The sequence below is a fragment of the Corvus brachyrhynchos genome, unplaced genomic scaffold (assembly GCF_000691975.1).
Source record: "Corvus brachyrhynchos isolate BGI_N302 unplaced genomic scaffold, ASM69197v1 scaffold114, whole genome shotgun sequence".
Classification (NCBI taxonomy): domain Eukaryota; kingdom Metazoa; phylum Chordata; class Aves; order Passeriformes; family Corvidae; genus Corvus; species Corvus brachyrhynchos.
This window is the reverse complement of record NW_008238337.1, coordinates 356,164-369,796: the sequence shown is the minus strand read 5'-3', so window position 1 is coordinate 369,796 and position 13,633 is coordinate 356,164. Positions and strand designations below refer to the sequence as shown.

Genomic DNA, 13,633 nt, shown 5'->3' with positions numbered 1-13,633 from the left:
CTGCTGAGCAGAGCTCCAGCAGTCTCTGTGACCCAGCTAATAGGATTTTTGGTGTTGGGGCAGAGTGTGAACAGCCCTAAACTGTAGGCTGAATTGACAGATAGGCTATGTACAGCTAATAATATCCCAAAGGCTTTTCCATATACTCTAGATACAAAAATTTAATCAGACTCAAAGTATTTTTGTGTTTTACAGAAGTTGTCTAACTAATGACAGGTATACACTTTAAAAAAAAAAAAAAGGCAAAATGAAAAAATAGAAAGGAGAAAAGAAATCTTTTGTGCTGGATTTGCTTTGTTCCAAATGAATTAGTTCCAGGACTGATCCTTCAGTGCGTTTAGATGCAGAGAGACAAAAAGCTCACCAAACTTGGTGCTATGGGACTTCAGAAAAGTGACAATACCTGGGCTTTTGAAAGTGTACTGAGGAACAGGCTGTTAATTGCAAAGGCCTGAGAAGGGGCACTCAGGGAGAAATTTAGATGGCCATTCAGTTTTCTGACACATTTGGGCACAAGAAAAAAGGCTTCTAGTAAGGTTTATGGGGTCCTGGTGGGGCTGAACCACAGTATCTGCAAAGCAAGCCCAGCCCCTGCCCCAAATTATTGCTTCATGTCACCAATTTTACAGACAATATAAAGCTCCATTGATGCTAGTGACTAATTTTTTTTTACATTGCACAGCTTAAGTCATGCATGGGGAAGTATTCCTTCTCCAAAAGCAACATCTATTTGACTGTGCTCTATATCTTAGTGAACTAGAACCAATCTACTAAAATATTCATGTAGCAAAGAAAAACAGGAATCAAAAAAAATAAAGTATGTGCAGTGTGTCAGAATTAATGTACCTAGTGGAACATTAACTTTTGTATTTCTAAGATTTTTTTAACCTTGATACCTTAATGGCACTCTGATGCAGCATTTTACAGTTAGTACTTTTCTTTTTTAAAGTTCAAAGATTACAAAGGAATAAGGGTAGGAAGGGGAGGGGTAAGTGGAAGAAAATAAGAGAGCACCAGGAACCATAGAGCTGGGCCCTTTTATTGGTAGGTAAAGCTCATAAACACCCTTGAATTAATAATTTCCTACAGAGGATGAAATTCCAAGCATGTAAGCATAGAAAGCTATGCAATAACTAGGTAAAAATTCAAAAAAGTCTTAATGAGATTCAAGTGAATCATAGGCAGAGCTGACCCTCAGTCTTAAATGAATTTCACCTTCACATGGCTGCTTTTCTAAATGAGTGTGCATGACACATTCACACTTTTGCATGGAAAATTCCACATCTGGATTGTATTTTCATTTTAGCTGTGGAATTCTGCCACACGTGCGCTGAACTCTGCGCTTAATGAAGAGCAATCTTTATTAAAACATGATTTTTAAAATTATATGAGTAATTTGCTATGTTAAAGGCTTCTGAAAATCCAGACTGTCAGAATGGTTTTGAAAATATTGAAATTGACTGCCTGACTCTATTCTGCCCCCAACTGCAACTTACAGATGAAGCCTTTTGTGCTCTCACTCAAAGGGAAAAAATGAAAACATTTTTGGCAACAAAACAGCTGGGGAAAATTATATTCCAAACTGAAAATTACATAAAAATGGAGAGTGTGGGAACAAAAGAGAAAAAGAAAAAGTGTTGGTGTGTAATGAAGGCAGTTTTACACGTGTAGCTGTGTCGGGCACAGCAGCCCCTGCTGGTTTAGGCTGGAGAACACATCTAAAGCATCACAGAACCTGAATGTTCCTAATCCATCTCCCAGGTGTTCCTGCCCCAGCTGCCCTGAGTCCTGCACAGCTGCATTTTCCTGCAGGCACCAAGGGCTCAGTGGGGCTTTCCAGGTCCTTCTGCACGAAGTCGATGGCAAGAGCTGTTCTGCTAGCAGCTCCCCAGTGCAGCATATTTTATCTTAGAGTTTGGGGAGGAACTTTAATCTTAACAGCATCCTTTGATCCCAAAGCATCCTTGATTCACAAAAATAAACTTGTGTATGTTGCTTTAAAATTGTATCTTTTAAAATGCATTTTTAAATTTAAATAGGATCTCAAGCTTTAAGATATTCCTTCATTTTCTGACTGGAAAACTCCTTGCAGAATTAAATTGAATTGTGCAGAAATGTCCATGGCCAAGCATAGAGAGATATGAATCAATACAGAAAAAAACCCAAACCAAAACAGAAAAAACTTTCCAGATGCTTCCCTGTCCCGGGTTTCCCTATAAACTTTATTACACACTTTTAGTTGAGGATATAATGAAGTCTGTGCTCAGGACACTGAAATGAACAAGACATCTTGTCTCTAAGTTTAATTAAAAGATTTCTTCATTGAATTGTGTTGTACAAAATTCTCATTTGTTTTGTGTTTGCTGTAATTACAAGCAGTCTCCTGTCAGGCAGCTCTGTGCATTTTCTCTCAAAGTGTACTTTAATCTGTACGAGGGGGCACAAGGCACAAGTAGGACATTAATCTCCCTGAAACAGCTTTTTCTCTTGCATAGGTTTCCATCTAAATAGAAATCTGACCATTTCTAAAAAAATGTAGCTTTAGCAAGCAGGGACTGACTTTTAGTTTCTCACTACTCCTGTTTCCTTCGCTGCCTCTCGGCTTCTCTATCTGTAATTGTACCACAGACTGAACTCACTGATATTTTAAACACTTCATTTGAAGCGTGTGCTTGAATCCTGCGGGCTACAACAGGAGCGCACTAAGTGTTTGCAGTGCTGTGATAAATTGGGATTAGGTCTGCCTTCTTGGCGGACGTTTCAAATGAGGACTGGTCCCTTCTTTCTGCTTTCTGTCTTGTACCACCAAAGTTGTTCTCAGCTGCCCAGGGGGAGGAGTTTGTCCTTTGATAGCTGTCACTGAAAGTGTGCCCAGGTGTGCAAAGGTTCATCTACTCCTCCTGGAGGTAAAATTGCTCTGAGCTCTCTAGTTAGCAGTGCCTCGATGGCAAGAATGTTTTGCCCCGTGGGACTGATGAGTTTTCTGAGTGGTTACGGAGTGGACACACCATGAATGCTGGTGGGTTGCCCAGTGCTGTGAGCTGCATGTACAGTGCTCACTGTTTTTTGACTCTTACACTTGGCTTCTCACTAGCAAAGTGATACTTTTCTGTAAATTGAAGATATGACTGCAGTATTTAAATGACCATCTCTCAAACCTCTTTCCCCGCTCCTTCCCTGCTCCCTCAGTTACTGACTCACCATCTGTATTTATCCTGTGTGATACCAGTGTTCTGTTATCCCTATTTTCACAGATGCAAAACAATTAAAATCTTGCCTATTAAAAGAATTTCATGATAAAGAAGAATTCTGTCCGCTGTCTTGCTGCCAGAACATAATCAATAAACTCCTTGGTGGAGGCTGACATTTCTTTAATGGTCTCACCACAATTTCCTGTTTTCATTTTCTCTTACAGACTGACAGCTAAAGCCGTCGCTGTTCTCTTACCAATCTTGGGAAGCTCGTGGATCTTTGGCATTTTGGCTGTCAATGCCCACGCACTGGTATTTCAGTATATATTTGCTGTTTTCAGTTCACTACAAGTAAGTACCTGGTGGGAAAATTTATGGCTACAGAAGTGCCTCTGAGATCCAATTAAATGGATCATTAGTGCTGTTTTCACACATTTATGCTTATTGCATTTTATTTTGTGTTCCTTCCTCTGCCTTTTAAGTCTGACCATACAGTGCTGGAAATTGCTTGTCTTTGTTTGAACAGAACTTGTATCCCACTCCTTAGTGTTTCCAGCAGCAATAATTAAATAAATGAGACAGCACTGAGCTTGAGAAATGAAATTCATTCTTCCAGCACCGTGTACCACAGGCAGGATCCTTCAGCAGAGATACCAGGCCAATTTTTCAGTGCCAATTTGAGGCTTCATTACCGAGACTAAATGAAAGCAAACAGAAGTTTACGGGAAAGATCAAAAGTGGAGCTATTCCCTGTGCTGTACAGGACTCCTGCAAGCAGGAAACTCAGCCCTCATCTTCTTGGTGCACCAGTCCAGAAAAACAGCTCTGTCCAAGGAGGAATGTAAACATCTGCATAGCTTTAAGCAAACATTTCAGTAGAGGCATAAACCTATAGGCATGTTACCGTTCTTTCCCAAACAGTGGTTACAAAGAGGAAGAAAAAATAATCTGCTGCTAAATTTCTTGTCTTGGGAACAAACAGTACTATGGACACAAAAAGAGTGAAGCAGGGTTCTTGGTGCTGAATACTACCCCCCAGAAAAATAAAATTCTTTTGTGAGGGAAAGGGGATGAGACCTTTTCACTTTGCATTGGACTAAAAGCCCAAAGAGCAAAATTCTGCCAGGAAAATTTTCCTATTGCTAATACCTTGCTTTTCTAATCTGAAAAATATTGATCTGGTGGTTCCCAAAAGGCATTTCCCTCTGCCTTGCTCTTTGCAACCACAAACAAAAAGTTCTCTTGTTGTCATGAAGCAAGAATTTCTGCATATTTTCAGCCAGGTTTCTCCTTTAGTACAGCAAAGTTTAGGAGGTGTTTTTTTACAGGAAAAATTCTAGAGAAGCCTCACAGTAACCTAATGCTGCAGGTTTCCCCAGTTTCACTTGGGACACTCTGGTTTAGTGCACTCTGATATTTGTAGGGCTCCAGCTGCCTGATGCCTGCTCTGTACAATACTGAGAGAAACACATTATTGTATTTGATTCTTCACAGCCAGACCTCACCTTCTCCCTTTTTTCTGTTTTCAGGGATTTTTCATGTTCCTGTTTCACTGTCTTCTGAACTCAGAGGTATGTAACCAAATGGTGTTAACAAATTTGGTGTTACCACATCCAAGAACACAAGTGTGAAGCAAGAACAGCCTTTCTCCGTTATCATTGCCTGCTATGTCACTGATTTCCTTTTTCTTTTAATTGATACATGATTGTTCTGGCTTTGTGAACTTGCAGAATTTTGACCCATGTTCAGTATTTGTTTTAATTGACGTAAGAAAGGTTTGAAACAAAGAACAAAGACAAGAGGAGCAGTTCAAGAGTCAGGAGAGAAGCTGTCCTGGGAGCTGCAAGGGCTGAGCAGGGCATGGACTGCACTGTGAGGAGAAGATGCTTAAAAAGTGGGAGCAGGACACTCCAGCAGTCCCTTCTCGGGGGGGGGCAGGGGATGTGTTACAGCTGCAGTTCCAGGGAGGAAAATAAATAGTATTCTCAGTGAAACATACTTTTGGATGGTGCTCATGCAGTCCTTAATGGGAAACCAAACTGAGTAGAAGATATCCCAGGTATTTTTCTTGGCGGGAAGTTCAGGTGTTCATAGGGGACTGAGAGATTTTTTTGCATTAAGGCTGCATTAGAGCAACTGGGATAAAGCCAAGGCAAGGCTGATGTAAATTTGGCTTGCAGCATCCTCTCCTCCCATGGCAGATAGCAGAAAATGCTCCGCAACGAGTATGACTGAAAAAAAATGATTTTTTATGAGAACCATTTCCAGCATGCTGCCAGGGGGAATGCTCAGTGGAGAGCCTCATAGCTCTGGTTCTCCATAGTTCATTTTTCTGGATGTTAATAAGTAGCTCTGCCCCATAACCTGCTGCTGCTTCCCGTGCAACAGCATGCTCCAGCTCTTCCGTAGAGAAATGATGATTTATTAATATGTGTCAACCTATTCAGTCTCAGAGCATTCACTGATGTGATCTCTGCCAAAATCAGTTTGGAGAGTCAGGTCTGACTGTGAAACTCTTGATCTTTACTGAAATCAACTAAAATTAAGCAGGCAGGTTAAAGGTAGGGAGGAAAAAGATTTCTTTATTCTATTCTCTCCCAGACTTAGAAATCTTCAAGTTTCAAATGTTTTATATCAAATACAAATATTTGAATTGCTGTCATTTTTCAGGAACCTCATGAGAAATTAAATTCAGAAACTGTTCAGAATTTATATCCTCAAAAACCAGTTTCTACATAGCTGATGTGAGCTGTCATTTTTAGAGAGCAGGTCCTACTGGCTCCATCATAGGCTGTGCATATCTAAAATACTCCTTTAGCTAAACAGTGGGAATTCTTCTTGAGAATTTATTTTTGAGAAGTAAAACTCAGATATTGTAAAGAAACACCTGTAGACTGGGCATAGAAGTGGCTGGGTAAAAAAGGCTTTATTCCCAGTGCACCCAGACAGAAATGCGTGTGTATTATAAAGAAGCACAAGACAGCAGGCCAAGATGGTCTGAAAATGTGTCCTTGATCTCCACACCTAACACTGGTCAGTCAGTTCCAGCCAATAATCCCTGACAAATCTCACCTACTTGTCTCACCATCTTTCCTTTATGCAGCTGATTTTCACCTTGGTGAAGAGTATCGCTCCATCTCCAGGGAGTTTCATGCAGCATTTCTAAATGACTCAGTTTACAGCAGGCTGGCAGCTGCTCTATGTCCTTGTGGCATCCCGATATACCAGGGTTGTGTGAACCCCAGGGAGAGCCTGCCTGAATGGGGGACCTTGTGCTCCAGCCTGGGGCTCTGTACTTAATTAGAAAACGTGTAAGTGAGCTGCTGAAATCAGGATAGTGGCACCTTATGAAATCATTCAAACCCGTACTGCAAATGCTGGGGGTGTAGGTTTATGTGCACCACAGTTTTGGGGTTTTGCTTTTATTATTATTTTTTAATGAGATGAATGGTAACACAGTCACACCTTGGAAATCAAGGAGGATGAGATTACCCAGATAATGTGAAAATATTGCCAATGAAATGAGATGCAAGTGAGACCACACAAGACTTTGTGTTTAAAATATGGGTAGTTGAAATTAAAGTTAAATTTTAAAATAAGTCCATAAAGACAAAGAAAGTGTTGTTTGTTGTTTAACAGCACAGTGACATTAACGTGGAGGAAGGAAAAAGGGGAAATGATTGTAGGCTGCACCTGTGAAAATAAACATAACTTTTTCAACTGGTTTCACTGTTTTTGCCAAAGGTTAGAGCTGCCTTTAAGCACAAAACCAAGGTCTGGTCCCTCACCAGTAGTTCAACACGCAACATCAATGTGAAGCCCTTCAATTCAGACATTGTAAGTATTGCTCCTTTTTCTTTCCCCCCTATCGTATGTGAAAGTGTTCCACGTTAAGTTCTGTGGGAAAGAGCAGAGCAGGCACATGGGTATTTTTAGTACTAACCTAATGCAAGGTGTGGACAGGTGGAATCAGCAGGCATGAAGTTGCATCTGCAATATCTGTTTTGAAAGCAAAGGACAAGATTCTGCTTTCAGGTAGACTATCAAATAAAAGCAAACACGGGTTTATGAACTCTGGATATGGTTCAATAAGGCTATTCTCACCAATTTTAATGGACTTCTGCATTCCAGCAGCATTTTGGCAATGAATTGCTCTGATGCTGGGGGTTCTTTTATAGGGCATTCTTATTCTTAAGCACACACCTGAATATCCTTTTCTAGCTCTCCTTAAATTGTCTTGAGACAAAAGACATTTGTTTTTATAAAGAACCAGACATCTGAAGTGATAGGTATTATTAAGTGATCGTTGCCAATCACCTTCGATCCCGGCAATAACTGTTTAAAAATCCCTTATGGCATATGCTCTCAAGATCCTGTGACAACACTGTAATGTAAATAGATGCTTTCAAGCTTTTATTTCATCCAGGCAAGAGTGGCTTGGCAAAATAAATAAATCAATTTTCTATACTATTTTATTTTCCAGATGACTGGGAACAGGCCAGGCACGACTCCCACAAAGCTGAACACCTGGGATAAAAGCACCAATTCAGCGAACCGCATTGATTTATCAGCAGTCTGACAGTAATAACACTCCTCAGAGAAAACCAAGCCATACATTCAGGACCTCTGACACCGTGTCCACCAGCTTTTTCTCACTGCTAATAACAGTAGAAAACTGGGCTTTTTAAATCACTGCCTAATGAATTGGGAATTGCCATATCGTTTTGTTGAGTAAATAGCCCTTGTTGCTTGCCTTCAAAACTGTAACATGTTCTAGCACTTGGCTATTAGCAATATCTGTAAAAATAACCAGCACAAATATACACTGGATGGTTTTGTCAGCAATGATGAAAACACTAGGTACGCAAGGAGGGCTTATTGCTCTCTGAATCATTCCAGCTCCCAGAACTGAGGGAAAGCAACATACCTCTGAAAAGATGGATTTTTATGCTCTAAAATGAAATGCTTCCCATTGTGATGTTGTAATGAGACTATTCCGGACCTGCTGTGCTCTCTCTGTTTACATTTATTACCTTATAGAATCCAATTATGAAAGTGAAGCTGATTCAAAATACATAGTGTGGTGTTTAGTCTAAATGCTACAAGGAAGCCAGGACTTGAGGGAGAGGCAGGTTCTGGCTACTGCCCTCCCAAAGTGGGTGTGGATTAGCAAAGCTAACAAACACGTGTGTCTCTGCGCACACAAACAGTACCTGTAATGTGGAATGTGGCCCAGCAGTGTTTTAGATCTTCCTGTTGCCATGTTATCTATCAGAGGCCAAGGTTGTCCTACAGCAGCCCACAGCACCTCTACTGCTGATTTCTGTCTGCTGACACATTGCCATATGAATTATTCCACTGCTTTGCCTGCAGCTTCGGGATGCAATCAACAACTCTCCGTCAAGTGCATTTCGCAAACTCACTGTGGCTTTTGGAAATCAAAACCTGGCTCTCTGACTTATCTTCCTCATTTTACTGGTCATTTAGAGACACTGAATTCCTACCACAAAGATGTAACATGTTGATATACTGTGAAGACAGCCACCCTACAAATAAGTCTATGTATCGTTTCCTGCAGACAGCTTTAAACAGGTCTCTGCAGTCTCTTTTGTGGTTTTAAACTCTGTCCAGCATTTAGTAGCTTCTGCTTTAGTACTGCTATGAAGTATCTTTAAGGAGGAGAAAAACACTGTAATTTTTCTTCTGACCAGTGTTTTGTAGGTTCTCTGAGTGGTGTTTGGAGCACGAGCCAGGGCTACCTGTGCCAAACATGCACCTTCCCAACTGGAGTAAAGCAGGGTTTAAGTCTCAACAGTGGTCAGAGCCCTCAGGGGCCCTTGCTCTAGGACTTACTCAGCATCCAGGGTCTCCAGAGTGACTTCCAAAGATGAGGAAGTGGCTTTACAGCCACAACTCTTTATCCCCAGCTCTCCCTTGTTTGCAGCAGCCCCCCCTGTAACAGACTGAGTATAATGGTCTGCAGAGATCACCAGGGTAATTCACTTTCCTGATCCACTGGGCTATCAAAATACTACAACAGGCAGAAAATATGCAAGTCTTCAACCTCATGTTTTGCTAAGATGTTTTGTGTTGTGTTTTTTTAACCTTGATTAAATATTGTGTCGTCAGCAGCTCAGACCATTCCTGGTCCCGGTGAATGTGCTACTGGTTTCCAAGAGAAAAGGTATTTACACCATAATGTGCAGAGTGGAAATTTTCTATTGGATAGTAAATTTATCAAAAAGTAAGATGAAAGTAAATTGATCTTTAGGGAACAGGAAACACCCATCAATTATGACTGAATTTAGTGAAGTGTTAAATCCAAAAGACATAGAATTGAAAGTTTAGAAAAACTCAATGCATTTAATTTCTGTTTGATCCAAACCAAGTTTTGTCTGGGTTTCCTTCCTGCTCTAAAAAAAATGGTAAGTTTCAGTTCGGCCCAATCTTTCCTGCCTTTTCCCCTCCCTAGCCAAGACTTGTTGGTGTGATCCCCAAACTGGAAGTCCAGAGCCCACCCAAGTTTGTCAGGCTCACAGCTCAAAACATTCTACAGAAATTATTTCAGTTGCACCAGATCAATGCTGGATTTCTGCAGCTAGAACAGAGCAGAACTGCATATCACACATATCCGTGCATGAAATACAGAGGCTTTAATCCCGTGTTTCCTACTGCCAAATAACTCCAATCATTGACAACTAACTCCAAACAGAGGATCTGTAAAAGCTAAACATGTAAATGGCTGTGTCTTTATTTTGGCTTTTGTGTACGGTTTTCTCCTAGCTTTTTCTGCATTGCTCTGTCTTACAGCTGTGCCTATATATGGGCTTCTCTTGGCCTGAAAATGAGGTTTTTTCCCCCCAAAAGACAGTAGACAAAGCCCTTGGAATGTACAGAGGAGATGGAATAGAAGAGTACTGTGATAGCAGTGTTCAGAGTTTGTATTGTGTGCAGACAATGTATTTAAGCATATTTTTTTATACTGGAGCATATGAGTTTTTTTGGTTTTGGTTTGGTTTTTTGGTTTGTTTTTGGTTTTTTTACACTGTGACCACAAACAGAGATTGAAACCCTCCTTGACCATTTCTCTTCTAATCATTGTATTATAGTGCAAGTTCTGTGAATGAACAAGACAACATACAAAAGGTTGGGGTTTTTTTTAAACTTAATTCCTAAGAGTATTCCCCTCTACACAATTTTCGTTCCCTGCATTTCCTCCTGTGCTGTATTGGCCACTTTTGTGACTGCCCAAGGTCCATTTGAAAAAAAAAAAACCAAACAAGTGACATACCAATGACAGTACACAATGGCAGTAGTACAAAGGGCTAAATCAGTTTTTCATCCAGGTATGCTCTAAAACTGTTCACCAAAAATAGGACGAGCATGGAAATGTGTTTGGTTTTACACTTTTGAATGGGAGATAGGAGTGTTATGTGTTGAGGGAGCCTTGATTATCCCCCAAGATCCTCTGTGGATAACCTGCATCCCATGCTTTAACTGGTGGATGAGGCTTGTGGTGAAGCAGTTTGCCTTCTTCATGGCACAGGAGGTTTGGAGCACTGAATTTACAATGCTGCATTGGGGATGGGCTTTTCTTCTGTTTTTGATGAAAAATCCCCACAAAGTACAGATGTGTTCTGTTGCCATCGGTATCCATTCTTTTTGTTTGATTCAAAGTGTTTTTCTTGGTACTGAATGCAGCAAATGTACTGAATAAGAAATGCTCAAATGAATCTTTAAACAATCTTTTCCTGTCCTCAGTCTTTTGAAGCTTGAAGATCTTGCAGTTTATTTATGGGCTAGTATATAGCAGCTATTACAATATTTTTTTTTCTGGACAGCATCATTTTGTCAACAGTATGAAATGTTAATTGAATGAAATGTGAGTTATAAAAATAGGTAATGTAGCAAGAATGTCTTTGCCAGTAAGTAGTAAAATAATTTAGTTTTGTTGGTTTTTTTCCCCCTCAAATAAATAAGAAATCTTAATTTCCTAAAAGGACTTTGTTAAAATTATTCTTTTGCCATGGATTATAAACAACAGCATAACAATTGAGGTTCCCTATCAGTGCTACTGTTGCAATTACACAAGCAGAGCTTTACTCCTATGAAGGACCTGCTGTCCGTGTCAGGGGTGCTGAGGTAATGCGCAGGAAATATTTCTGTGTTGAAGGTTATACCCAGAGAATAAAAGTACTGAGTCTTGCCAGCAGAAAGAGAACTTCTGGAATTCAGTACAGCCAATGCAGAACCAGGCTCAGAAACCGGTTTTGGCTCTGGGATGGTTTTGGTCCACAGCAGGTCAAAAGTGGTGGGTTTTTAACTAATTCTTCTATGAAAGCTTCATTACTGTTACACTTTTATCTGAAAATGGTAAAGTAAGTCCAGAAACGTCACAGCTCAGTCTCAGCTCCATCATAGGGATGCAATCCTGTAGCGCTCATTTTCAAGGTTAGAGCTAATTCTGTGGTGATTTAACAGACTGCCAGCTGTGTTGCATAGGTGCGTAGATGTGGAAAAATAACTAGAGCAATTATATGCTGAAAATTAAAGATTGGAATTTAGATGAGAAAGGTTTTTCATCCCATTTCAATAAACCTTCTTCCCTTTGTATCCTTTAATATCATGTAGCAAGGCATACATAAAAGAAAGCTTTCTTGCTACTTTGTGAAACACAGAGGTTATTGACATTTATCATTCGTGACAGAATAATAAATTAGGTCATTTTGGCACTGGCTTACATCATGTTTGCCTTTAAAAATATTTTCGTTATATCTGTGTTATGCTTGGCTGACTCCATGTAGTATGTCATGGATAGTTATTGCTATAATTGCCCTTGTTCACACAATTTTCCTTCTCAATAATCCCATATGTTCTTGGAATTCAGAGGCCGTATTTCATCTTGTCAAGGATGATTACAACACAATGTACCACTGACATCAGCATCTTCACCAGGTGCTGACACATGGCAGAAACATTGAGTCATAAGGGACTTCTGAGCACCGTTCAATGGATCTCTACCAAACACCTTCTTTGCCTGATGGTTCGTTTGCTCAGGGTTGTTCCCAAGAGAGCTGTTTTAGGCTGTCTCATTTACCTATGCCAAAGGCGACTGAAATTTTCTCTCACCCCTGTTATTTTCTGTTGTTATTGAATAAAATCAGGCTTGATTGGCCATTGTATATGTTCCTTTAAGCATTCTCCAAGCTAAGTATTTGCTGATATTTACTTTCAAACAGAGAATAAAGCATAAAACAGTTCAAGACGAAAAACCAAAAAATAACCAAACTGCAGCACGATTAGCAACTCTGCCGTTGCAAAAACCTAGTTTTAGTTCATGCTCATAATATTCTGGAGGAAAATGCAGAATAAAACAAAGTCAGATTTTTACCCTCTAAAAGTATCTCAACATAAGCAAATATCAAATGCTTGTTGGAAAGCTTGGGCCTTATCTAGTAGGTTTTAGATGACTTAAAATTCATATTATATTGATGTCGCGGGTTCGGTTTGTAACCAGGCAGAAACACCAATTTAGTGTAGTGGTTTGGTCCAAAATACTCATTACTGTTTATCTGCTGTGAGATAAGAATTAGGAGAAATGCAAAACAGGCACCAAACTTGAAAGAATATAAAGAAGTTTATTAACAGACCTAAAGGAAGAAAAAAAAATTATACCACCTTCAGAACTCTCCTCCTCCCCCCACCTTCCTCCCTTCTCCCACTGACAATGTGAAAAGACAACCCTTAAGATGTTCAGTCTGTTTATCACTTCCATAATAACCTTGTTCAGTCCATTTAGAAAGAGAAGTCTCTTCTTGCTCATGCTATGAAAACATTATCACAACGAGACAGCCGCCCACTTCCAAATATTGTGCAGTCCATTTAGGAAGAGGAGTCTCTCTGCCTGCGTGTGAGTCCTTTCCCCCGACTTGCAGCTTTTCCCGCAACTGCTTTCGAGGGTCCACTCTTGAAGTTTTTTGGGGTACAATTTTAAGGTTGAGCCGTTCAGAAACAAAAACAGAGGCCCTTCTCCTTCCCTGGGAGCAAAGGGTCTTCATCATCTTCATCGTTAGGACTATCTCTGGGAGCATCTCTACGGACTGAGGTTTTCTCCTTTCCCATTTGGAGCAAAAGTCCTCATCTGGTTCATCTCTAGGGACTGAGGTTTTCTCCTTTCCCGTTTGGAGCAAAAGTCCTCATCTGGTTCATCTCTAGGGACTGAGGTTTTCTCCTTTCCCGTTTGGAGCAAAAGTCCTCATCTGGTTCATCTCTACGGACTGAGGTTTTCTCCTTTCCCATTTGGAGCAAAAGTCCTCATCTGGTTCATCTCTAGGGACTGAGGTTTTCTCCTTTCCCGTTTGGAGCAAAAGTCCTCATCTGGTTCATCTCCCCCTGTCCAAACTTCTCATGAAATTACAGCTGCATCAGCATCTGCCTATCTC

The 13,633-nt window shown here is 40.3% G+C and overlaps 1 protein-coding gene and 1 long non-coding RNA gene across 5 annotated transcripts in view; one reads left to right on the top strand and one right to left on the bottom strand.

The window, feature by feature from the left end:
* ADGRD1 (adhesion G protein-coupled receptor D1) overlaps positions 1-11,936 on the top strand; it is a 137,901-nt gene extending 125,965 nt beyond the window's left edge. For 3 of the 4 annotated variants that reach the window (XM_017734747.1, XM_017734746.1, XM_008634004.2), the window contains 4 exons: positions 3,416-3,542; positions 4,721-4,762; positions 6,936-7,028; positions 7,675-11,936. In XM_017734747.1, the coding sequence (XP_017590236.1) occupies positions 3,416-3,542; positions 4,721-4,762; positions 6,936-7,028; positions 7,675-7,770 (358 nt within the window). In that variant the 3' untranslated portion in view covers positions 7,771-11,936. Of the gene's footprint in view, positions 1-3,415; positions 3,543-4,720; positions 4,763-6,935; positions 7,029-7,674 lie in introns of those variants that run through there. The other variant, XM_017734748.1, reaches the window with a different exon arrangement.
* LOC108446852 overlaps positions 1-13,633 on the bottom strand; it is a 211,121-nt gene that overhangs the window by 47,193 nt on the left and 150,295 nt on the right. The gene's annotated exons all lie outside the window — the stretch shown is intronic.